This window comes from Schistocerca americana, chromosome X (assembly GCF_021461395.2).
Source record: "Schistocerca americana isolate TAMUIC-IGC-003095 chromosome X, iqSchAmer2.1, whole genome shotgun sequence".
NCBI classification, from domain to species: Eukaryota; Metazoa; Arthropoda; class Insecta; order Orthoptera; family Acrididae; genus Schistocerca; species Schistocerca americana.
In genome coordinates this window covers 472,090,712-472,117,831 of record NC_060130.1, presented here as the reverse complement: position 1 = coordinate 472,117,831, position 27,120 = coordinate 472,090,712, and the positions used below count along the sequence as shown (strand labels likewise).

At 41.7% G+C, this 27,120-nt stretch overlaps 1 protein-coding gene across 3 annotated transcripts in view; it reads right to left on the bottom strand.

The window, feature by feature from the left end:
- The window catches only part of LOC124555341 (gelsolin, cytoplasmic), a 292,177-nt gene that overhangs the window by 106,060 nt on the left and 158,997 nt on the right, over nucleotides 1–27,120 (bottom strand). For all 3 annotated transcript variants that reach the window (XM_047129222.1, XM_047129220.1, XM_047129221.1), the window contains exon 2: nucleotides 9,968–10,042. In XM_047129222.1, the coding sequence (XP_046985178.1) occupies nucleotides 9,968–10,042 (75 nt within the window). The remainder of the gene's footprint in view (nucleotides 1–9,967; nucleotides 10,043–27,120) is intronic.

Here is a 27,120-nt window from a genome sequence, read left to right as displayed (position 1 = left end):
GAAGTGAGGAATGAAAAACAGGGAAGACTAAGAAAACTGGACTTTAAAGATTCAGCTGCATGTTACAAAATCAAGTGGACAAAAAGTATTTGGATTAATATCTCAGGCAACAAACTGAGTATTATACAATCAGAAGGTGACAGATACAAACTGGTGAACCAATACCTTATAACCACACACTTGATAGCACTCTGGGCCATCTTTGGAACAATACAGCAGCGATTCTGCATGCATTCAACAAGTCCTTGGTAACTTTCCAGAGGTACGTGGCAGTGTATGTCTACACACTTCACACAATTTCCACAAATTACAAGTCAGTTTTTGAGGGCAAGGAGCCACCAACCAATTGCATCCCTAATGTGATCCACTGGGTTCATATCACGGAAATTTTATGGACTACACAGCAATGTGAGTTTATTATCGAGCTTCTAAACCACTGTAACACGATTCTGTCATCGGAACATGGACACTCATCCTGCTGGAAAATGCCACTACATGTTACCATAATTAAAGGAAGACTTAAGTTTCTTCCAATATAGAAAACATATTTATGACTACAAAACAGATCTTCCAGTGCACAAGTGGACAGAAATTTAAGTGCTTGAGTTCTATTGTATTAAAATAGCTCATTTTTCCATTTGTATTTGAACTAATGTATGTTTACTTTGTGACCTTTTAGACAAGACTGCAAGACAAGCAGTGGACAAAAAGTATTTAGAAGAATATCTCAGGCAACAAACCACAGGGGACGACATCAAGCATGAAAAGATGCATTTCATCTGCAATAACATTCACTTAGTCCATCTCCATGATGGGGCCTTCTACGACTACCACAGGGCTCCAAGGAAGTGGAGGTGGATGCCTCCCATAGTATAGTACTGTCCTCTTTGGCCTGGATTCTTGGTGGTGTACATTTTGAGCACTCAAATGTGATGCATCCAACCAGGAGATACATTTTCACTGATTGATGGTGAAGTCTTGATGCCCCACCCACTGCCATCTTAACCAATTCGCATTTGGTGGTGTATTCACAAACTGAAGCATTGTTCCTGATGTTCACTACTTGGAAAAAAAAATGAATGTAGATATTACTTCCTGCTCTTGTACAGCAAAATATGGCACTATGTATTCAACTTTGTTGTACTGCTGAGTTATTGTAGTGTGCGATTGTTTTCAGGGCTCAAACTGTTAAATTTGTTTCAGAGAGCAAAATGACTGCACATCATTACAACAAAAGGTAAATATATTGCAAAAATCTTTTATATTTAATAAAATGATGTTTGAATTGTCTCTGATGAACTCTGTTTTGTATACGTCTAAGATGGCATAAGGTTATGCACAATGTTCTGGCTGTAAATGCTGCTAAGTCTGTTGTGCACTAATGCATCACTGGCCACAAGGGTATACACTTTGATGAAATGGCAACTCTACTTTCTAGATTTAATTTTACCAAGTATTATATTAATAGAGTAATTTTTATGTTTTGTTTTACATCACAACAAGCTTATTATTCTCCCTTCAAAGGAGAAAATGTGGAAGGATCTATGCTCTGCTCCCCCTGAGGTCAGGGATGACGCAAACACAGATTAGGATTTTGGTGGCGACATCAATTTAAATTGCCATCAATTGACAACAGAATGTGAAGCAATTTTAAGAAAGGCTAATGAAGATAAAATAATTGGTTTCTGTGATACTGATCCTGAAAATCAAGGAATGAACACCCATAAACTGACTGCAGAAATTGAAGTAACAGTAAGAAATACTAATGAAGATACAACAATTGGTTCTAGTAAAAAAAGAGCAAGTTAATAATCTTTATTACCTCATTTCACATACGCTAATGACAAAAATGGTTGGCTTCCGAATTTTGTGAACTAAAGTAAATGAAAAAGAAAACAGCTAAACTTGTTTACTTTTTTCAGGTACCTAATCATGTTCAAAGACTCCTGACTCTACTGAATATATTTGATTTTTTTCTCAGTGAAGATTTTATTGTGTACATTGTGAAACAAAGTATTTTATATGCAGTGCAAAAAGGTACGAAGAACTTAAGTTATCTGTTTAAGAACTGAAAACTTTCTTTTGAGATAGTGGTGGCTAGTCAGTATGACGCTTCACATTATAAATGAATGTACTGGGAGGAAAGTGATGATACACAGAACTATGCTAAAACATCAGAGTCAATGAGAAGAAACCATTCTGAAGATATGCGTGCTGTGCATGTGACAATGATAAGCTACATAAGAATGACTTACTCTAAAAAATTCAGCTCTGCTTAGATCACCTCAGAAGCTGTTTCCTCGAGTATACTGTGTGGGTGAAAGAAAGCAGTGCAGATGAAGCTATGACACCATACCTTGGATGACATGGCCTCAAGCATTTCACTACTGGCAAACCTATACTTTTGGATACAAAGTACAGTGCCATAACTTCAGACTAGGTTATCTCATAAATTTTGAGGTTTATCAAGCATCAAAGGGACCACAAAATAAATACAAAGAGGATTATGGTTTGGGAGAGGAAATTCTTTCGCATATCACTGAATCTCTGTCTAAGGATGGTCTTTGTTACACTTTGTCCCATTAATTGTTTGCAGACAACAATTTGATATCCTCGAAAATAGTCAATACATTTACTGAAACTGGTATTGGCATAAGTAGAACCATTAGAAACAACAAAACTGAAAATTTCACATCATGAAGCGTAGCTGCAATGAAGAAGCGAACACCGCCACTGTTACGAAATGATGGGTGATGAAAATTCGCAGTAACTCGTTTGTGACTGGAATAACAGCTCTGTTATGGCAGTGTCAAATTATGAAGGTTTAAATCCCATTTGCTAAGTGCAACGATGTTGTTCCTCAACCTCCCGTAATCCAGTCTTACAATAACAATATGGGTGCAACAAATAGAATGGATCAAAGTATGAGTTATTACAAATCAAATATTAGATCCATTAAATGATGATAGCATATTTTTTGTGGGCTTTAAATGTAGCAATCCGAAATTTATGGCTACTGTATAGACATTCTGGAAGTGAAAAATGGATCACCTCACATTTAGAAGTTATTCCTTTCGTTCTAGAAAATAAGATGTGCAATATTGCATATGCTTGATGGTTAGTGCGCACCAGGTCATATTTTGTAATGTGCATACAGAAAACAAAATTCAGTGGGTCATGCTTTTTTAGCTTATTGCACTTCTCTTAGCTTTATGAATCATTTTCCCCACAAAAAGTTATGAGCACTAATGGGTCATTTTATGACAACATGGAAAAACAGAGGGGCTATCTGTTGCAGGGCCCCATGTTTAACAGTGTTCTCTGAATGTATCATTGATTTTTCTGATTTTCATTCTTTGTAGTCAGCAGAATGATTCCCCATTTATGTATGCTATGTTTACATACTTTCCTTGCATCACCTGCCTTCAATGCATTCATTCACATGGAGGGCAGTGCTCATGATGTTTTGGCTCATCAGGGTATGGTCCATGTCTTAAGATAGCTAGAATTACTAAATTAATTTTTATGCTATGAACAGGGAGGATGGAAAGTGGCAAACAGCAGCTGGCAAAAAAGTATTGGGTGGAGAACAGATTCCAATTATTTTATTTTGTACATAAATTATAGTTTTAGCCAGATGTCAGTGAGGAAAAGCCTATAGCAGTTTTAGAAGTGGGAATATGGTAGCCAACTTCCAGCTTGGTCAGTAAGTGTAAGACAAGATATGACATGTCAAAGAACAGGATTTTACTGCTACATATCAGTCACAGGTGAGTTGTAGAATGGCAGTTTGCAGGCATTACATACGGAGAAACATGTTATCTGTCTTTTCTATACAAGTGCAAGGCTCAGTCAACTGACAAGGTTTTTATGTAAGGGTTTTACTTAAGGCAATTCAGTGATCATAGGGGAAGAGACTTTGAACAATTCTTGTTGAGACAGGACTTTTAGGTGTGACTGACACGTTTGTTGCTCGAGCTCATCTTTAATATTCATTCTGTGCATCTGTTCCAATGTCACAACTCTCACAGCACAGTAATGCAAGTTGGTGTTTGAATTTATAGGGTCCTGGTGACAGTTAACATGGCACACATTTCAGTGGTGTCAAGTTACACTAGACACAGTCTACACCAGAATGCAAATGGAGAGGGACGGTTCATAGAGCTTACAAGTGATTGCAGAATAGATGGATGTACGATCAATGGAGGCGAAATTCCTGTGATCATTTCTAAAAATTTAATGGGAGAGAATAAGTATTAACACTTCTTCATTCTGAAAATTATTTGGTGGTTATCCACACTATATCAATTAATCATGTTTCAAAAATTCTGTTTGAGCAAAAACTTTAGTGTTCTTTTACAAGAACAGTCGAACGGAAATTATTGCCCCAAAAATCCAATGTGGTGCAACACATTATCCTGATATTGTGTAATTGATGTATTTAAATTAACTGTACAGGAGGGACACTGTACAATATGAAACTTCATGCTTTCCATAATTTATAACTATTTATGCATTTTTTTCATTTTATGACCATTTGTCCTACAAAACTAAGGGTCATTCCACGTCAAAGGGACCAATATTAAAAAGTGTCCCCAATCGACCATCTCCAAATCTAATGAAATTTGGTGTGAAGGTTCTACATGGTCTTTGATGATTATACACCAAATTTCAGTTCAGTATCTTCAGTGGTTGAATTCTTAGGGGATGTTAAAGAGAGGCTACTCACCTCTGCATCATGTATGAAGGCGCAAATGTGCCAACTCTGCTAGGCTTTTTTAAAAGTTCTAGCACACATTTAGTGATTTACTTTAATAAACATAGACAACGTTTTATGCTGAATCACACCATGGCAAAAATTAGGGATTTAGCCATACCTAAATATAGAGAAGTCTCAAAGTGGCTAAAAAATTCATCACACAATTCTGAGAGTCATGGTTTGACCAACCACTGCTGCTTTATGTGAGAGCCAATCATGCCAAAACTTCAGAGGGCTATTCCTATATGTGATGTCTATACATCAATCAAATTTAATTAGCACTGGATGCCCAGATGAAAAGATATGCATCTGCAAAGTTGGTCAAAATTTTCCACTTGCAAATTTTAGGGTATTTTTGGGGGCAATATCTAAACTGTGTCTTCTTCAATCCTCTTTCTTGCCACAGCTGGAAAAAGCATGCTTTAAGCTTTCAAAGAAAGCTTGTTTAATTTCTGGACCTTTCAGTTTGATGAGTAAGAATACATTTCAAAAGTTATTATTTCAGCACTTCAAGAAGATTGAAAAGTCAAATACTTTGCTCATTAAGCCCCATATCTAATTATTATTATTCAAGTGTATAAGTCAGTTTCAAACATTAATTTAACACATGACATAAAAGCAAGTGTAGTACAAAAAACAGCAAATTAGCAGAACAGAATACTACAGAGTCAGTTCCATTTTTCATTAATCACTTCTACAATTTTGGATAACTCTGGCGTTGGTTTGTTAGCTAGTTACATGTTCCATTGATCAATAGAACAGAAAAACCATTATGATGGGGAACGTGTCAAACGCACAAGAAATGCACACAGGAAGCAAGGTTTTTTTTATATTATAATGTTATACCTAAATATTTCTATTATCTGTCCCATTCCCATAAATGGCACAAAATGCAGATATTATACCTCCAGATTTATTTACTCATATTCAAGAATTCATCTGTGGTATAGAAGGAGTTGTCAAGGAGGTATGATTTTAATCTGTTTTTGAAACTATTACTGCTGTCTGCCAGACATTTTATTTCATCTGGTAATTTATCAAAAAGTTTTATAGCAGCATATTTTACCCCTTTCTGTGCCAAAGATAGGTTAAGTAAAGGATAGTGTAGATCTTTCTTTTTTCTGGTATTGTAATCATGAATGTCGCTGTTGATTTTAAACTGGTCCATGTTGTTGAGAAAAAATTTCATTACTGAGTAAATTTACTGTGAAGCAGTAACCTTTTAAGCAGATGGCTACAAGATGTGAGACTATCAACCCCACACATTAATCTAACTACTTTCTTTTGAGCAGTGAATACCTTTTGCCTAAGTGTTGAGTTGCCCCAGAATATTATTCCGTATGACATCAGAGAGTGGAAGTATGCAAAGTATGTTAGTTTACTAATTTCTACATCCTCAAAATTGGCAATTAATTCTGATTGCAAAAGTTGTTGAACCTAGTCGCTTTAGGAGATCCAAAATATGACTTTTCCAATTAAGATTCTCATCAATATGTAGAGCCAAAAACTTAGTATGCTCCATCCTGGCTACTGACTTCTTTTGATGTGTTATGTTTATTGAAAGAATTATACTTTTGCAGCAGAAAATTGGATGTAATGTGTTTTTTCAAAGTTCAGAGCAAGCCCATTCACAGAAAACCAATTAACAACTTTTCCAAAGACCTTATTTGTATCATTTTCTATCAGACTTTCTTTTACTGGATTAATAATTATGCTTGTATCATCAGCAAACAGTGTCAGTTCAGCATCTTGTTTCACATAAGAATGGAGATCATTCACATATATAAAGAACAGGAGGGGACCCATGATCGAATCCTGCGGAACACCTAGTGTAATTTCACCCCAGTTAGATGAAGTGGCTATCTCCTTTGAATCACTTGAAGCATATAAGGAGACTTTTTGCTTCCTGTTCTGTAGATATGACAAACCACTCATATGCTGTTCCATTTATACCATAGAATTGTAATTTCTCTAACATAATGTCATGGTTCACACAATCAAATGCTTTGGATAAGTTACAGAATATTCCTACTGGTGACATTTTATTATTTAAAGACTCTATTATGTGGACAGTGAAACTGTATATTGCTGTCTCAGTGGAACAGCATTTCTGAAATCCGAACTGTGAGTTACTAAGTATCCAATTACTGTTGAGATGGCTAACCACTCTCGAGTACATTACTTTCTCAAAGATTTTTGAAAATGCTGTAAGCAAGGATACTGGCCAGTAATTATTGACATCTGTGGTTTCTCCCTTTTTGTAGAAAGGCCTGACAATGGCATATTTTAACCTGTCTGGAAAAATACCCCGAGTCAGTGATGAATTACATATGTGACTCAAAACATCAGCTGTAATTGCTCCACATTGTTTTAATAACTTGTTAGAGATGCCATCTACTTCAACAGAACATTTATTTTTCAAAGATTTAATAATTTTTCTTATTTCACAAGAGGTTGTTATATGAAACTTAATCTGACTAAAATTTTTCAAAACGGACTCTTCCATGTACTGCCTGGCTTTTTCTTTTGAACTATTCTCACCAATTTTTTCTCCTAATTTAAGAAGTGATTGTTAAATACATTGGCAACCTGTGTACTGTTGGTTAAGGTGGTCTCATTCTCTTTAATCACAAATGCCTCCAGAAGGGGTTGCATGTATACTTATAAGAAGATCGGTGATGGAAGAAATATGCATATTTAGCTATATGATTGTCATTGTGGGAAATTGTGTGTACCAGTAACCCCCATAATAGCAACAACTACATCATTACAACAGTAGGCAGTTATATATATATATATATATATATATATATATATATAATTTTTTTTTTTTACTCAGCAGTGCAGACAGACAACAATCTTACAGCCATTTGTGGCTCCATACTTATCACAACTTAATGGCTAATAAAGCAAAAAATGACAATACAGTGAGATCATGAGCTGCTTTTTATGCATTTGTATTTATCAAAAATTACTATTAGTAGCCATTTGAGATTTGGCTAACACAGACAGTATAATTCTAATTTAAATTTGTAATCTTTGGATCACTGAATTTACACGTCACGTGCAAGAAATACCAAATAAGTGTCACTTTGCTTATTTGAAACTTTACAAGCAACATTTACATTTACATTTAGAGTTAACAGGGAAAAATTGAGAAATTTCAACATATGTTAAAGTTGGACACATCAATAAAACAAAAAAAAGCAGTTTTTGTACAGACGAAGTGTGTACTTGTGAACTGTTGCTGCAGAATACTTCTCTTGTAATTTTAAGAGTCTATAGATCCCCTCTAGGAAACACTCCTATTTATGAGAAATCTAAAGGGATTATGAAGCTACCTGTCAAACAAGAAGAAATAATAGTTTGTTGAGACTTCAATGTAGGTTCTTAAACAATTCTGACATGAGAAATGAACAGGAATCATTATTTGGCTGCTTCAGTCTGATTTCAATAGTGAATTTTCCAACTTAGGTGCAGCAAGATCGCATGATCATGACTGGTAACATTTTAGTCTGGCTGAAATAATCTCTATCTAAAAGTTAATGGACTGTCAGACTGTTATGCACAATGAATGTAAATTAAATATGTAGCACCTTATAGCTCTGAGTTATGTCCACACAAAGCAGTGGGGCTTATGAGTAATACCATGATACAATGTTTTAAGAATCAGTTAAAACAAGTGGTATAGGATGAGATATATGAAAAGTGATGCCAATGAGAAATTAAACATATTTCTTAGTAAATTTGTTTCAATACATGAAGTGGTGGCCAGTGATCATTCGCTAACATGCTACAGCATACTGTATAAGTGCACTAAAATTATGCCAGTTCTCTTCGAATGCAGTCTGGCATGCAAAGGAAATGAATGGAAACATATTTTGTAGGGCTCTTTCTGTGGTAACTAGAAACCAGTATCAAGTGCTGACATGACTGTCAGATACACTATGATAAACTCAGTGATGGGACGCAGTTGTCTGTTTTAGACGAAGTATGCTCTGATATATCGTTTTTCTCTTCCAGGACATAGGGTGCTACATTGCTCAATGCACTAAGTCAATTTGTTTCTCTGAGTACTGTGGGTCAAGTACAGTGAAAGTGTAGTGTATGAGGGACACACCAATAGCACATTACATTCTCTGAAGATTTCTGCATAGAGTATGAAGGATTTTCAAGCAGTTGCCCACATAAGAGACCCACAGACGAGTGGTCAAGTGCACAGACTGCCAATTCAATTTCTTGGGTTCAGTTACTGCTGGTATTATTGTCTTTCTTTGTCTTTTGTTTCATTTTATTTTATTCCTCATGATTCTTCACAATAAAGTTTAAATATATTTAAACAGTTTAATTAATGTAAGTAAAATTAATATATTCAGTTTAGTTATGATTACTACTTTTAAGTCAAATAGCTATAGGCCACCATTGTAGTACATTTATAAAAATTTTGCAGGAGCTGCCATTGAACATATGTAAGCTGAAATTACCCAGAAAGATAATTAAAAAAACAAGTACACCACGGATAATTAAAGGCATCCAAATATGCAAGAGGAAAAGCGAATTTCATGTAATGGCCAGCAAAAGCCTACAGCCAATGTTACTTGTATACTACGGAAAAAACTGTAATATTTAATTTGAAGTCATTAAACTGTCCATAAATATGCACATCATGACATATCAATACCACAGAGAAGATTAAAGTAATGTGGGACACGTTGAAATAGGAGACAGGATAACTTGTCAGTGCCCAAGATATTATCACAATTAAACTGAATGAAACAGCCGTGACTGACATTGCAGTATTTCCAGCAATCACTATATAAATGTAGCAGTAAAAATAGGATTCAATTGTTTAGTTGAGGGGATAAATAACATTAAAAATAACACATTAAAAATAACACATTAAAAATAACACATTAAAAATAACACATTAAAAATGCTGTTTCACAAAATTTTAAGAACTAGAAATAACACCAACCCACTTCATTGAACTTAACAGAACTATAGAAGTTCTCAGAAACAAAAGCTCATATGGGATGATGAACTTTCAAATAGAATTCTGAACTAGTAGTACTCAAAGATAGAACATATTTTTGTATTTTTACATATGTTATCAGTAATGGAATTTGACCTTCAAAAGAAAAGTGATAGCCAGCCATTGTGTCTCTTTGGAACTTTGTATTCCAAACAAAGGCCAATTTTACTACTTACATTCAGGACTATGTAGGAGTCCCCAGTGTGAAACTTTCCATAGTCTTTCTTAGGATAGGCAACTGGTTCAAAATTCTGAAACAAAGGATTAGGTTTCAGATTAAGAATGTACAACAATTTTAATGTAAAGTCATTACCTACACAAATTTCAGCACAAATCAGATTAGTTAGCACAGTCAGTGGCTATGCAAATACAATCTGTCTTCAAATATTACCGTGGAGATGCACAAGCCATGAACAGCTCTGTACATGAGCATGGTACCTGAGCGAGTTATCATTTACCTCTAAAGATGAAAAATAAGTTTAAAACAGAAAACAGTGTTTTATATCATGGAGTAAAACTCTGCAACAGCCTGTCACAGGAAATTAAAGATGTGAATGACCCCAGCATCATAAGCAAAAGGCTTAAAAGCATTTCTTAAATGACAATTATAGGAGTAAATAAAAAAAGTTAATTATTTATGTTATTTAATAAGAACCAGTATATCAAACATGACCATGTACACATTTTACATTGTACCATGGGTGAATATATCTGTGACTAACCTTCTTCACATAAAAGTACTGAACATTTCAACAGTTGCTCATATCCAAAGGATGTTGTGTTCAAATACACTTCTTCACTTTTGCCTAGTAAACGCGTCTTCAGCCCAAGACAACACCAATTTGCTTTTGTTGACAACACTTTTATTTCATCATCTAAAACTTTATAATATACTGGGATGGCTCACTTTAAAGAAAGAGAAAAACTGGGTTATTGGTATGTATAGGAAAACTGAATGTATGTCTATTCAATCCAATACCAGTAGCAAAAACAGTGGTTTGCTTTGTGTGGAGGATTTTGTAACAATGCAAATGTCTAGTTGACTATAATCAATGAGCATACATTTTAGAAAAAATAATTTGTCACTAGATCCATATTTTGGTCTCTATAGCCAGCAGCATACCAAAAATCTGAGGCAGGGGTTGGAAAACTCATTACAGTAGTTTTGTCACAGAAGATCAGTCGAGCAAACAATTTCCTACAAAATAAAACTCAAATCTTAACTGTTCACTAACCATAAAATATACTAATGCTTATTTCTACAGTTGCATACTAAGTATCTTTTTAATGGAAATCAGCACTAATTTTGTGTAGTATTAGACATACCAGCATATATTTCAGCAAAACATTTAACAACCACGTATATCATTACTGTGGGGAGGTGTTGGCCAGTCAGTGCCAAGCTGTTCTACCAAGTGAAACAATTCATCAATATAAAAAGTTGTAAATATGCACTTAATTTCGTAGGTCATACACTGAAGAGCCAAAGAAACTGGTATAGGCATGCTTATTTAAATACAGAGGTATGTAAACAGGCAGAATATGGCACTGCAGTCGGCAATGCCTATATAACACAACAAGTGTCTGGCACAGTTCTTAGATAGGTTACTGCTACAACAATGGCGGGTTATAAAGATCAAGTGAGTTTGAGTGTTGTGTTATCATTGGCACACAAACATCTCTGAGGTAGCAATGAAGTGGGGATTTTTCCATATGACCATTTCACATGTGTACTGTTAATATAAGAAATCTGGTAAAACATCAAATCTTAGACATCACTGCCACCAGGAAAAGATCCTGAAAGAATGGGACCAACAATGACTGAAAGTGCAATCCTTCCACAAACTGCTGCAGATGTCAGTGCTGAGCCAGTCAATGTGCAAACCATTCAACGAAACATTATCAACATGGGCTTTCTGAGCCAAAGGCCCTTGTGCCTCACCTGGGCCCATCAACTCCGACACTGGACTGTCGATGACTGGAAACATGTTGCAGACTGGAAGAGTCATGTTTCAAATTGTATTGAGCGGATGGATGTGTATGGGTATGAAGGCATCCTCATGAATCCATAGATCCTGCATGTCAGCAAGGGACTGTTCAAGTTGGTGGAGGCTCTGTAATGGTGTGGGGCATCTGCAGATACGATGAACCAGGTGACAAATATGTAAACATCATATCTGATCACCTGCATCAATTCATGTCTATTGTGCATTCCAACGGACTTGGACAATTCCAGCAGAACAATACGACACCCCACACATCCTGAATTGCTGCAGAGTTGCTCCAGGAAAACTCCTCTGACACTTCTGCTGGCCAACAAACTCCCCAGGCATGAACGTTATTGAACACATCTGGGATGCCTTGCAACGGCCTATTCAAAGAGAGATCTGCTTCTTAAAATGTTACAGAGAAGTGGTTAAACAAAGCTTTTCCTACACTGTTTTATACATGCTGTAAAGACGACATTTACTGACACTTATCTAAGAGAATGTTTATGTCCTGTAGTTCTGATTTGCAAATATTTTAACCCACATAGTGCAGTCCATAATCTTTGTATAAAATGTCCGTGTTACGAACTGTATTTAATGTATTTCTGTATGATGACATCAACTGTAATGCAAAATGTTTAAAGATGGAATAGAATGGTGTGATTTAATTATAAAGATACTTTAAAATCCGTCATCTTTGGTTGTTCAACGTACCAATGCTTCGTAATGTACCATTAAACGCTATCAGCTTATTATCAAACTTGGGTGTTGCTTTCCCACACCCTTTCCCAGCGACCAGCACGTAGGATCCCACCTGCATGTCTTCTGGTATTGCAGTGCGCCTGCAAGCCTTGTATGAGGAAACAATGTTCCCGTCAGATTGCACCGCTCCCCTGAGGCGCTTTCGTCCCTGTATCTCGTCTGCGATAGAGGTGGCAAAAAATAACGTAACTGATAGAAATAACCGGTTACTGAGAAGTAACGGTTACAGTGCCTCGCGCCATCTGTTGACCGAAGATCGTACTGCGCATTTAGAGGCGTTCTATAGACCATGGGAATAACTGTGAGACTGCGCGCCATCTGTTGATAAGAACTGTGTACTATTTCGTGGGCCTTCGTTACTTTTAGCATAAACAATTAAATAAAGTTAATGTCCGAGCCGTGGCTGATAGGAGCTGCAGTACAGGCATTAACAAGTACGGTCGTTCCCTTAAGTCACCGCCTTACGTGTTAATTTAGCTTGGACGGGTAGTACAAGGAAAGTTACTAAGGAATTCGAGCGACTATGGAAATAACTGTCAGAGCCGGTATTCTCCTCTGGCAGTTATCGTTATTGGCTCGTAGTTCTAGTTCTCTGGCAGTTATCGGGCTACCACCACAGATAACCTGGAAGCTGGTAACGGAATAACTGTGTGTCTAGACGTTCCTGACTCGGTGACTCCAGTTAAAGGTCGTAGTTCCAGGTGATATTTCCAGAGAGGATAGTAACTGGAGCGAACAAATATTTTCGTACTGCTACGGAAATAGCCGCTGGCCATCACGAATGACAAATAACATGTCAGAAAGTATAACATAATACAGTGGAATATAATAATTATTATCCTCATCATTTGTCAGGAGATTGTCAAAATACGTGAATATATCACAGTAACTGCTAATATTTACAGATTTGGTACACTGACAGAATAAAACACAGTTACGTACTTTTAATAAATTTATCGTACACAGAATACCCGATCTTGACTGTTGCAACCAAGTGCTGTCAAAACTGAAATATAGCAGAATTTTTACCTAAGCTGGTCCATCAGTCTCTGTTACGATATTCATCTACAGAGTAGAAGGAGGGGTCACTGGAAGCGTCTGATTCCACCCGTCTGCTTCGACGTAAAGGTATTGTGGTGTGTGAATGTCATTACGGCACGGTGTTTATGAGTTGGTTTTTGTGTGTGTGGGGGGGGGGCTGTCGATCTAGGTTGCAGTGCCGGAATTTGCTGGTGGTAATTAATATATTTTTTTTTTTTCTAGCTGTGATGTTTTGTGTATTTATGAAGTATTGAATGTGATTTAATTTATGTAGGGATGATTGATTTGTGGACTTTTGGGATTGTGGTTTTATTTTTCGCAGTTGTAGGTGTTGATCTTTTGGCATCAGTAGCTGTGGTGGACCTATATAGGTCACCGGATAATGACCGATTCCCATTTTCATAATTGTGTGTGTTGATGTTTTAGTATCGTCATCTGAGGTTGACCTATGTAGGTCAAGGGAAATGTCTGATTCCAATTTTCGTACTTTTAGTTGTGGGTATTGGTGTTTTGGTATGGTCACCTATAGTTGACCTATATTGTTCAAGGGAAGTGTCCGATTCCTGCAGATTTTTGTTGGTGTAGCAGAATGCTGTATTTTTTTTCATTTTGTTCTTCATTTTGTGTTTTGGGATCATGGTGTGTTTTTTTTTACTAGCTTGTCCTCACCCTAAAACCCCCAACTTCCCGCAGTTGTCCCATTGGCTTGATTGTATTTTTGGTGGGAAATGTTATTGTATTATTTATATGTATCTTCGTGTTTGTTGCCATGTATATGTAGTGACGTCATAGACACACTTAAAATAGACATTTCCGGCATATTGATGATGGGTGGAATCAGACACTTATGTATCAAATAGTCATTCAAACACACTGTAAACCGTGCCTTATCTGAAACCAAGTTTTTAATGGTTGCTGACTTGCTGGCAGCTTATTGAAAATGCATGTTCCTGAATATTGGACCCCTTTTGGACCAAGGTAAGTAATTTTAGGTCTTTATGTAGATTGCTGTTCCCATTTCTAGTACTGATATTATGTATTAAGCTATTGGTTGGAAATACTTGTAACAAATTTCATTAAGGAATAAATATACTAGGAAGCAGTGGTTAGAATACAAAGTTCCTTGAACAGGTTCCTACATGATGTTCCTGAATTGATACCACAAACGATTTTTATTACACGCTTTTACATGCGAAAAACTTTTGCTACGTTTGATGAGTTACCACAGAATATGTTCCCTTATGAAATAATAGAATGAAAAAATGTGGTATGCCCTTCCCAACTGAATTTATTATCGAGTTGTAGTCCCAGAAATGTAACACTGTCAACCTTTTCGATCTGCATGTCTTCATATGTTATAAACATGCTGTCGCTGGAGAAATCGAGCAGTTTGCAAATCTGACATAAAACTTGGATTAGCGTACTCACACTTTCCCCAATAGGACTAGCTTTTACAGCACAGGAGTAAACGAATCTGTCACATTACGTATATTTTTTGTTGTATTACAAGGCTGTACACTTTATTCTATTATGTGAGCAGCACAAGAAATTAAGCTTCGAATTTAACCTACAGTACTCAGTTTACATATTACTTCATACTTAAAAACGCACGTTGTTAACATTTTACTTAAACATTGCTTTGGCGAAGTTCCGCGTACTTTCTGTCGCAGCTGCGAAGATAATATTTCTAATTGCGACCGATAACCTACAAACATCGAATCTGAAACACTAATAATCGTTCTAACATCAACTAAAATGTACCCGGAGTTAATAAGCTGAGGTTATGACACGATTCATACGACATTCCTGCTATTTCACACTATTCGCAGTTATACTGATAACTAAACTGATGGATTCCAACTATGTCGTTATTTAACTGTCGGAGTTATCGGTATTCGCTAGCGAAAAATAACTTGGCAGTTATTAATAACCGTTAACGATAACGGTTATCAAAGAATAACTGGAACTGTGATAACGGTTACTCCAGAATAACCGTTTGGCCCACCTCTAGTCTGCGACAGCAGTTTCTTTTCATACCACTACAGTAGAATCAGCGAAAGAATATCCCTGACTGCTGCAGTGGGCTTGGGGCAGCTGCTTCGCCGTTTCGAGTACGTCTCTATCACTGGATATAATACCTATTCTGTGTCTGTATGGCAACTGTTGTCACTTTAAATGGTTTATAGGTTCTGTCTTATCCATGCACTATATTAACAACACTGGTGTTTCATTGTTATGAGTACACACTTTTGGAGGAAATTTTTTCTGACCAGCAATCGACCTTAGTGCCAACATTGTCACACTGAGTGAGTGAATTAGCTATACTATAGCGACATGGAATTGTTACTATTGCCATTATGTTTACATTTATCACATGTTATAAGTTTTGTGTTTTTTTTTCATGTGACAGTGTTTTTGTTCAGATAGCTCGACTCACGTGACATTCATACATTATTATTATTATTATTATTATTATTCGCTGACGACAGATGTTTGCCTGTCCAGTATATTGGATTTGAGAGAAGTCAACGTATTTCAAGTTTTGCTTTCTTCTAATCTGATATCAGATCATCTTCGTATCTGTGTGAATCTGCCCATGCTCTCGAAAAAGCATATTTTGACGTACAATTATTGGGTTGGTATGCCGGGAAACGAGGTGCCGTGGTAAAAAACAATTCCCTCCATTCTAAACTACTCAAAAATGCGACCGATTTCGGTACTCGTACAACACCCAGCGTCAAATATCACCAAGCCGCTGCTCGTTTAAAACCTTTCCCAGCGTCCGAGTTTCAAGTTTCTATGGTTTAAGTAAAGATGCAAAGACATGAAAGATCAGGGCAAACCTTGTAGGTATGCTGAATTTACAAAATGCCGATAATGAATATGTCGCGAGAATCAAAAAAATTCAGGTTCAGGTCCCAGTGTCAGAAATTTTCAACTGTGAAGGTACATTCATTAAAAGGAATTACGACGGTTCGCTGCGAGACTGCAGTTTATAGAAATCGCCAAGCGCGTGATGAACTGCTGCAGTCACCTGTTGCTTCAGTGGCTTGAAGCGCCCATTCCAGCAGCGGCAATCTACGGAACTACATATGCAGTGTAGCAACGAGTGCCGACTGTCGCGCGGTGTTCACCATTCGAAACGCTGCTCTTAGCCCCAGCGGCTTGACTGATCGACAGCCAAGAGCATCCTCGTAACATTTGAAAATACGTTGCCCTGGCTTGGAAATAATCCTGCTGATAATTTCGGCAAAGATAAAATACAACCAGTTTCAGATCGTTACTAACAAGGGAATCCCCATCGCTCCCCCCTCAGATTTAGTTATAAGTTGGCACAGTGGATAGGCCTTGATAAACTGAACACAGATCAATTGAGAAAACAGGAAGAAGGTGTGTGGAACTGTGAAAAAATAAGCAAAATATACAAACTGAGTAGTCCATGGGGCACTTATGCAACATCATAGAGTCCGTCAGCTAAGGAGCGCCGTGGTCCCGTGGTACCGTGAGCACCTGCAGAAGAAGAGGTCCTTGGTTCTAGTCTTCCCTCAAGTGAAAATTTTACTTTCTTTATTTTTGCATAGTTATTATCTATCCGTTCGTTCATTGACGTCTCTGTTCACTGTAATAAGTTTAGTGTCTGTGTTTTGCGACCGCATCGCAAAACCGTGCGATTAGTAGACGAAAGAACGTGCCTCTCCAATGGGAACCGAAAACATTTGATCGCAAGGTCATAGGTCAACCGATTCCTCCACAGGAACGCACATCTGATATATTCTATACGACACTGGTGACGGCATGTGCGTCACATGGCAGGAATATGTTGTCGACCCACCTAACTTGTACACTTGGCGAATGGGTAAAAAGATTCTTCTACCTTGCCCGATTTTCTTGTGAATATGATAATCGCTCCCAAAAAAAGTGATGAAAGCATAAGAGTTTGTCACAAACTGAAAATAAAAAATTAAACTTTTCACTCGATGGAAGATTTGAACCGACGACCTTTCGTTCCGCAGCTGCTCACGTTACCACGAGACCACGACGCTCCTGCGTTTCAAGTCTCCTTGATGTTGCATATCTCCCATGAACTACTCAGTTTGTATATTTTGCTTATTTTTTCACAGTTTCACAGAACTTCTTCCTGTTTTCTCGATTGATCTGTGTTTAGTTTTTCAAGGCCTATCCACTGTGCCAACTTATAACTAAATCTGAGGGGGGTGCGATGGGGAGGTTCCCTTGTAAGCACAGGTTCCGAACATTCCCCAAGTTGTATTAGTTGTACTGCTTTCAATAATCGCAAGCTTCAGGTAGATTATGTAGAATAGGTCGGTACTTCAACCCATGTTACAAAGAGGATTTCACTATTTAACCCATTACTTGGTTAAACTATTTTATTTTTTCAACATTTTTGACAGTGTGATGCGCTGAATGATATACGAAAGAAAAAGCTCTTCTGAAGAATCTATAGAAGCACAAAAACTGTAGATGTCCCACTTTTGGGACATTGGTAAAATTAGTTCCCAAAATACGCAACATTAATGTCAATGCAGAAAACTATCAGAAACATTGTGAAGAAAATAGAACCACTGTACGTAATATTATTGAGTGTCTATTCAGTATGAAACGAAACAAAACACTTGTTTACACCAACATTGCACCTATTACACATTTGTGTTTTACTTGGCACAATAAAGTGGTTTACTAGATCTCATCCTACATCTTTACTTACCCGTCCTCCCATCAACTTCTTTCCTTGTAGTCCTCTGCATTTTGGTGTTGATCCCGTTTGTTTTCTTTGAAAAGTACATCACTATTCTCCTTCGGACATCCGAAACTGACACCGTCATATGGGTGAATAAAGGCCATCATCAGTTGGTTGACCTTGTTTTCGTCCTATAAAATGATACCTGCTTGTCCAGGAGATCAACGCCTAAACACTCATGTGGAAGCTTATGACACCCACTCAGATATAAGGATTTTAGCTCGTCTTTGGCAAGACGAAAATTTGTGTTGTTCTGTTGGCAAGCACCTATTTGACTTTGTTCTGCAATAGTATTCAGTACTACCTCAAGAAAAAAACCTAACACACACGTCTGCAGGTAAATCGGTATAACATTAGCTTCATCCCTTCGGTTGTAAATTCTAAAGTGTCAACTACTTCAGGTACAATATATTCATTGTTCAGTGCGTTTCCTTCAGTGTCGTCGTCATCTAGTATTTCATATACATTGCATGGAATGTTAACTCACTCCATAGCTCTCTAGTTCTGCTAGAACTACTGCAATTTCAAGTCCATGTGACATGTTTTTATTCAGTTGGAATCTTAAAATGTGAAATGGAACGTATTCTATTATCTACCCTGGAAAAACACACAACGTAAAGAACGCAGATCTTAACAACGTAAGCCATTTTTGTATATGCGTACACTTAGACTCATCTACAAAGGAACGATAATGTAACATACCATCGTCCCATTGTTGGGACACTCAAAGAACTGATCTTTTACTTACTTCGCGAAATCTGAAACATAATGAATGTTTCGTGGACATCCGTACATTCGTAACGAACATACCCAGACAACTAGGCCACAATTCATTGTTGAACAGAAAATACAGTGCAGCCATGTGCAAAGACAGAAAACAGGCAGATTAATCCCTTTCCTAAAATAAGTTAATTACAAAAAAAAATTTCTTTTCAACTTCCAGGCATTACAGCAGACAGTCCAGCCATTCGGTAGAACAACGTAAGTTAAAAGTTTCATTGCTTATGTATTTTTTTTTTGGTAGGGTTTAAGGGCGCTCAACTGCTGAGGTCATTAGCGCCCAGTCACTGGTGTTAGAGCACAAGGAACCTGCTAAAACTCAAGGGGATGGGGGGGACATCAAAAGGACCTGACAAAGATGCAGATGAAATAAGTAAAAAGGTTAGATGTCTTTGGTCAAGCCAGTTAAAGTTATAAAACGCAGAAGACGAGCAGCTGCTCGAGCGTCATCAGCTAAAACATCCGGTAAGGTAGATGGCAGGGACAGGACAACACGAAATTGACTAAAACGGGGACACGACAATAAAACATGGCGCACCGTTAATGCCTGACCACAAGGGCACTGCGGGGCTGGGTCACCAGAGAGGAGGTAGCGGTGGCTAAACCGGCAATGCCCAATCCGCAACCTGGTCAGAAGGACCTCCTCGCGCCGAGATGGTCGGGAGGAAGTTGACCAAGCAGTTGGGAGCGGTTTGACTGCCTGGAGCTTGTTTCCTTGGAGGGATGACCAAGCATCCCACCACAAGGACACAAGCCTCTTACATACAGCCCCACAAACGTCAGATGACGGGACACAATGGGAGGCTGGCCGAGGCTGGAGGACTGCAGCCTTGGCTGCAGCATCCGCAGCCTCATTCCCAGGCACTCCCACATGTCCGGGGACCCACAGAAAGCTGACAGAACCGCCATTATCGGCGAAACAATGGAGGGACTGCTGTATTCGTTGAATCAAGGGATGGACCGGATAGGGAGCCCCAAGGCTCTGAAGAGCACTGAGTGAGTCAGTGCAGAGGACATACGATGAATGGCGGTGGCGGCGGGCATACTGAATGGCCTGATGGAGAGCAAAAAGCTCGGCCGTAAAGCTGGAACATTGGTCAAGGAGCCGGTATTTAAAGGTGGCGGTCCCGACGACAAAGGCACAGCCGACACCATCGTCAGTTTTGGAGCCATCGGTGTAAATAAAGGTGTGACCAGCAAGTCGAGCACGAAGTTCGACAAACCGTGAGCAATACACTGCAGCCGGAGTACCCTCCTTCGGGAGTGAGCTGAGGTCGAGATAAATACGAACCGGAGCCTGGAGCCAAGGTGGTGTCGGGCTCTCACCCTCTCTGAAGGTGGTAGGGAGGGCAAAATCCAATTGTCGAAGCAGGCGACGGAAGCGGACTCCGGGGGGCAGCAGGGCAGACACATATAACCCGTACTGACGGTCGAGAGAATCAGCGAAGAAGGACTTGTAAGAGGGGTGGTCGGGCATAGACAACAGCCGGCAGGCATACCGACACAGCAGTATGTCGCGCCGGTAGGTCAACGGTAACTCGGCAGCTTCAGCGTAAAGACTCTCGACAGGACTAGTGTAGAAGGCTCCGGTCGCAAGACGTATCCCCCGATGGTGGATGGAGTTGAGCCGGCGTAAGAGGGATGGCCGAGTGGACGAGTAGACGAAGCTCCCATAATCCAGCTTCGATCGGACTATGGACCGATACAAGCGAAGCAGGACAGTGCGATCCGCTCCCCAAGATGAACCGCTAAGAACTCTGAGGACATTAAGGGAACGTGTACAACGGGCCGCCAAATAAGAGACATGTGGAGACCAACACAGTTTCCGGTCCAACGTGAGCCCTAGAAACTTAGTTGTGTCTACGAATGGGAGAACAACGGGACCGAGATGTAAGGATGGCGGAAGGAACGCTTTATATCGCCAAAAGTTGATACAAACCGTCTTCTCTTCAGAGAACCGGAAGCCATTTGCCACGCTCCATGAGTAGAGGCTGTCTAGACAACGCTGGAGGCAGCGCTCCAGGAGGCATGTTCTCTGGGCACTGCAGTAGATCGCGAAGTCATCGACAAAGAGAGAGCCTGAGACATTAGGTGGAATGCAATCCATAATTGGATTGATCGCGATGGCAAAAAGGGCTACGCTCAAGACGGAGCCCTGAGGCACTCCGTTCTCCTGGAGGAAGACGTCGGACAATACTGAACCCACACGTACCCTAAACTTTCGATCCGTTAAAAAGGAATCAATAAAAAGGGGCAGACGACCACGTAGGCCCCACTTGTGCATAGTGCGGAGGATACCTCCTCTCCAACAGGTATCATAAGCCTTCTCCAAGTCGAAGAACACGGCTACCGTTTGGCGCCTTCGCAAAAAGTTGTTCATGATGAATGTCGACAAGGTCACAAGGTGGTCAACAGCGGAGCGGCGGCGACGAAAGCCGCATTGGACATTAGTAAGTAGTCGTCGAGATTCAAGAATCCAAACTAACCGAGCATTAACCATGCGCTCCATCACCTTACAGACACAGCTTGTAAGAGAAATGGGGCGGTAACTAGAAGGAAGGTGTCTATCCTTCCCGGGTTTGGGTATAGGAACAACAACGGCGTCACGCCAACGCATGGGGACCTGACCTTCGGTCCAGACGCGATTGTAGGTACGAAGAAGGAAGCTTTTGCCCGCCGGAGAAAGGTGTGCCAGCATCTGAACGTGAATGGCATCTGGCCCCGGAGCAGAGGACCGGGACAGTGCAAGCGCACGTTCGAGTTCCCGCATAGTAAAGGGGGCATTGTAAGTCTCCAGATTCAGCGAGTGGAAGGAAGGTCGCCGAGCCTCGTCTGCCTCTTTCCTGGGAAGGAAGGCAGGATGGTAATGGGCGGAGCTTGAAACCTCCGCGAAAAAGCGGCCAAAGGCGTTGGAGACAGCCACAGGATCAACAAGGACCTCATTACCTGAGGTCAGGCCAGGTACTGAGGAGTGGGCCTTAATGCCCGACAGCCGGCGCAGGCTACCCCAAACAACGGAAGAGGGAGTAAAACTGGTAAAGGAGCTCGTGAAAGAGGCCCAGCAAGCTTTTTTGCTGTCTTTGATGACTCTACGGCATTGCGCTCGGAGTCGTTTGTATTCAATACAATTCGCCAACGTAGGATGGCGGCGAAAGGTGCGTAAAGCACGTCGTCGAGCACGGATAGCGTCCCTACAAGCCTCGTTCCACCAGGGGACGGAAACGCGACGTGAAGAAGAAGTAGTACGAGGTATGGAACGTTCGGCAGCATTGATAATAACAGCCGTGAGGTATTCGACCTGACTGTCACAACTGGAAAAATCGCGGTCCGGAAAGGTCGCCAGGGAGGAGTAAAGTCCCCAGTCAGCTTTCAGTATGTTCCAGCGCGAAGGACGTGGGGATGGGGTGTGGTGCAGGAGACGAACGACACAGGGGAAGTGGTCGCTCGAATAGGTGTCAGAAAGGACATACCACTCGAACCGACGGGCAAGAGTGGTAGAACAGATCGAGAGGTCCAAGTGGGAGTAGGTATGAGTAGAGTCCGAGAGGAAAGTCGGGGCGCCGGTATTGAGGCAGACAAGATTGAGATGGTTGAAGACATCCGCCAAGAGTGAGCCTCTTTGACAGGATGCAGGAGAGCCCCAAAGGGGATGATGGGCATTGAAGTCGCCAAACAATAAGAACGGCGGGGGAAGCTGATCGATCAGGTGCATCATGTCAGCCCGACTAACAGCAGATGACGGTGGAGTGTAGACGGTACAAACTGAAAAAGTAAAAGCAGAAAGAGTAATGCGGATAGCTATTGCTTGGAGTGGGGTGGTCAATGGGATGGGATGGTAATAGACATCGTCCCGAACGAGCAACATGACCCCACCATGAGCTGGGATACCGTCCACAGGGGCGAGGTCATACCGCTCCGAGGTATAGTGGGAAAAAGCAATACGGTCAGTCGGGCGCAACTTGGTTTCCTGGAGACCAAGGACGAGCGGACAGTGCAGGCGGAGGAGCAGCTGTAATTCCTCCCGATTAGATCGAATACCTCTTATGTTCCAATGAAACAACGCCATCGCTAGTCAAAAAGTTGGGGGAACGAGACGGGGAAGAGCTGGTCACCTCGATGGCCGCGGAGGACCAGGTTGCGAGGCAACAACGCTACAACTGACGGCAGGCGGATCCGGTTCCATCGACTCGTCGCCAGCTGCGGCCGCTGTCCCTGATTGTGTAGGAGGGGCCGCATCATTTGCCGACAAAAGGCCGGCGGAACGCCTGGCAGCAGAGCGTCCTGGCGAAACTGAGGACGGCCGGGAGCAGCGACTCACGGATGAAGCGTCAGATGAAACGCGCCGGGGTGGAGAGGGGGAGAGAGATTTCTTCTTGGAGGCCTTCTTGGAAGGCCGAGGAGGCACAGGGATGTCGGGCTGGACCCGAAGAAGGTCCTCACGCGCGGGGTCCGTTTTGGAACGCCGGACCTCGGAAGCTGGGGTCCGGAACGTTTCCCCGATGGACGCCTGAGAAGAGGATCGCTTCTCAGGTGGCGTGGGGGGAGGAGGAGGAGGAGGAGGAACGGTGGCCCCTGGGGCAGGGGGGGGTGGGGGCCGCGGGGGAGGAGGAGTTGGAAGGGAGGGATTTGGGAGGCGGAGGCAGAGCCCCCTGACGGGCAGAGGAGGCGGAGGGGGGACAGGATAAAGGTGAGGATACAGCGGAAGGAGTGGACACAACTGAGGCAAACGAAGTGGCCAGTGACACGGGATGAAGGCGGTCGTACTTCTTCCTGGCCTCAGAATAAGAGAGCCGATCCAAAGTTTTGATTTCTTGTAACTTTTTCTCCTTCTGATAGGCGGGGCAGTCTGGGGACCTAGGCGAGTGGACGCCAGGACAATTAGGGCACCGAGGTGGTGGAGTGCAAGTATGTTCCTCACGAAGAGGACGTCCACAGTCGCCGCAAAGGGGCTCAGCCTCACACCGGGACGACATGTGCCCAAAACGCAAACATCTAAAACAGCGCATAGGAGGCGGGACGTAAGGTCGCACGTCGCACCGGTAGCACATCACCTTTACCTTCTCCGGGAGTACGTCCCCCTCGAAGGCGAGGATAAAGGCCCCGGTGTCGATGCGACGGTCTTTGGGGCCGCGCTGGACTCGCCGGACGAAATGCACGCCGCGGCGCTCCAGGTTGGCCCTGAGCTCCTCATCAGATTGTAGCAGGAGGTCACGATGAAAAATGACCCCCTGCGTCCTATTGAGTGCCAGATGTGGGACAATGGAGACCGGGATGTCCCCTAGGCGGTCGCACGCCTGGAGTGCCGCCGATTGTGTGGCAGAGGTGGTCTTGATAAGAACGGACCCAGATCGCATCTTGCTGAGAGCCTCGATTTCCCCGAAGACGTCCTCAATGTGTTGAACAAAGAACATGGGCTTGGAGGTGGCGAACGTCCCCCCATCTGTTCGAGAACAGACCAAATAGCGGGGGAAGTACTTCGCCCCAAGCCGGCGGGCCTGTCCCTCCTCCCATGGAGTGGCCAAGGGGGAAAGGGCAGGAGAACCAGAACTAGAAACGGTACCTTTTCTTTTGGAAGACTCGGCCGCAGAGCGACCTGATACGTGCTGACGTTTCATGTGCGAAACATCCGCCCCGATACCACCCACTCCGACCAGGGGCTCTCCCCACGGGCGCCACCCAGCCGCAGCAAGGGCCACCTGGCAGGATGACCATTGCCGGGAGTCCTGATGCCCCAAGGAGACGGGCATCTACTCCTTGGCCAACGTGGGGAGGGTGCAGCTCAGGTATCGGCAGTACGATCCCTGTGTTGTCAGGGGGCTACAACCTAGAGGGTACATGACGACCCCACCACAACGGGCTGGCTACCGTGCTGGATTTCTGGTGCCATGGAAAGTCCATCATGATCGCTGGTGCAGATGGAGAGGCACTATGGGCGTAACGTGGACAACCCATCAGGCGTTTAGGCCCAATTTGAGGAATAATGGGTATGGTGACAACGCCGGTGCAATGCTGAGTGCCAAGGTCTTAGTGCACTTAGGACCAGTGGTACACCATGTAAGGTGTCCTTCCCCAAAAGGCTCGTACTTCTGTAGAATTTTGAAAAATGGAGGTCAAACCCCAAGGGGGACCATCACATTAAGGCCAAAACATTTGAGACTCCTTTTAGTCGCCTCTTACGACAGGCAGGAATACCGCGGGCCTATTCTATGCCCCGAACCCGCAGGGGGGATTGCTTATGTAGAAATAAAATATTTTCTCTTCCCCCCCACCCCCCCACCCCCAAAAAAAGGTAAATAATGAGTTACAGCGTGTCCTTTAGTATTGGTTGGTTCGGTTCGGCATAGGTATAGGCAAGTTACTACTATAAATAAAGAAGAACTTAAGGGATGCTCCTAATGTCAACCTGGCTGACACACACACACACACACACACACACACACACACACACACACTGTTCCGCGCCTCTTCTCATCAGACACAAACAAAGAAGGCTTCTCAGACGGAATGGATTAAGGTCTTCAGAGGTATGGAATGCAAGTTATACCCGAACAGGCAGAGGCAGCCACTGTAGGCAACTTCTGCCAAGTATACCACCAACTACTTGTTACTAGTGCTAAGCCACTCACACTGTCATGGAAATTACTTTTAGTTTACAAAATACGAGGTGTTTGACTATCATAGGTAGAAATTAAAGCTGAGAATAGAGGACAATAAAGCAAGGAAATCATCCGTAAACATACGACACGTTATGACTGAGTACATGAACACTTTATAACAGAGTTCGAGGATCCATATGCCCTTGAGGACCTGAGGAGGAAGAATTCTACACGTCTCATCGATGACCGCACACGTTCAAAAATCCCAAACGTGTTCCGAATACGTTGACAGCCACCCATAATGCGTTTCCTTTCACAGGCCTGTACGCTTACGTTCCTGATTTAAAGAACATTCAGATGTTTTACAGCCCTTCGACTGGTCCACTATATTGCCCAATGTTAATCCCACAGAAATTACTTTTAACAACTGGCGGTACGTAGCAGTCAAAGTCTCCGCAATGTAGTAGTTGTACAGGATCTGATCACCAATGAGTGGCTTCGAGTGGATACGGCATATCTGAATAAACCTGCAGACACAATTGCTGACCTAATTATAAGGGCTCGAGCCGGTGTTATACATTGACGCGACGGAAGTCATGGGGCAAGTCCTGATATCGTTTCGGACCTCCTTTTGCCCAAAGCAATGCAGCAACTTTACGTGGCATGGACCCGGCGAGTGGTTAGAAGTCCCTTGCATAACTACTTTGCCATGCTGCCACTATAACCATCCATTGCTGAAGTCTTGCTGATGCAGGATTTTGTGCACGAACTGACCCCTCCATTATGACCCATTCATGTTCGACGGAATGCATGTCGGCCGATCTCGGTGGCCAAATCAATCGCTCGAATTGGCCAGAATGTTCTTCAAACCAAACAATTGCGGCCCAGGTATATGACGCACTGTCATCCATAAAAATTCCGTCATTGTTTGGGAACAGGAAGTCCATAATGGCTGCCAGTGGTCTCCAAGTAGCGGAACATAACCAGTCAATGAACAATGTTAACACAGCCCACACCATTATGGAGCCACCACCAGCGTGCACAGTGCCTTTACAACAATTTGGGTCCATGGCTATGTGGGGTATGCGCCGCACTAATCCTACAATCAGTTCTTGGCAACTGAGGTCGGGACTCATATGATCAGGCCACAGTTTCCCAGTCTAGGGTCCAACCGATATGGTCAGCAGCCAAGAAAAGCGCTGCAGGCGATATCGTGCTGTTAGCTAATGTACTCAACGCCGGTCGTCTGCTGCCATAGCTCACTAACGCCAGATTTCGCCGCACTGTCCGAACAGATGCGCTCGTCGTACGTCCCACATTGATTTCTGTGGTTATTTCACACATTGGTGCTTGTCTGTTAGCACTGACAACTCTCCCCTAACATCGTTGCCGTCGATTGTTAA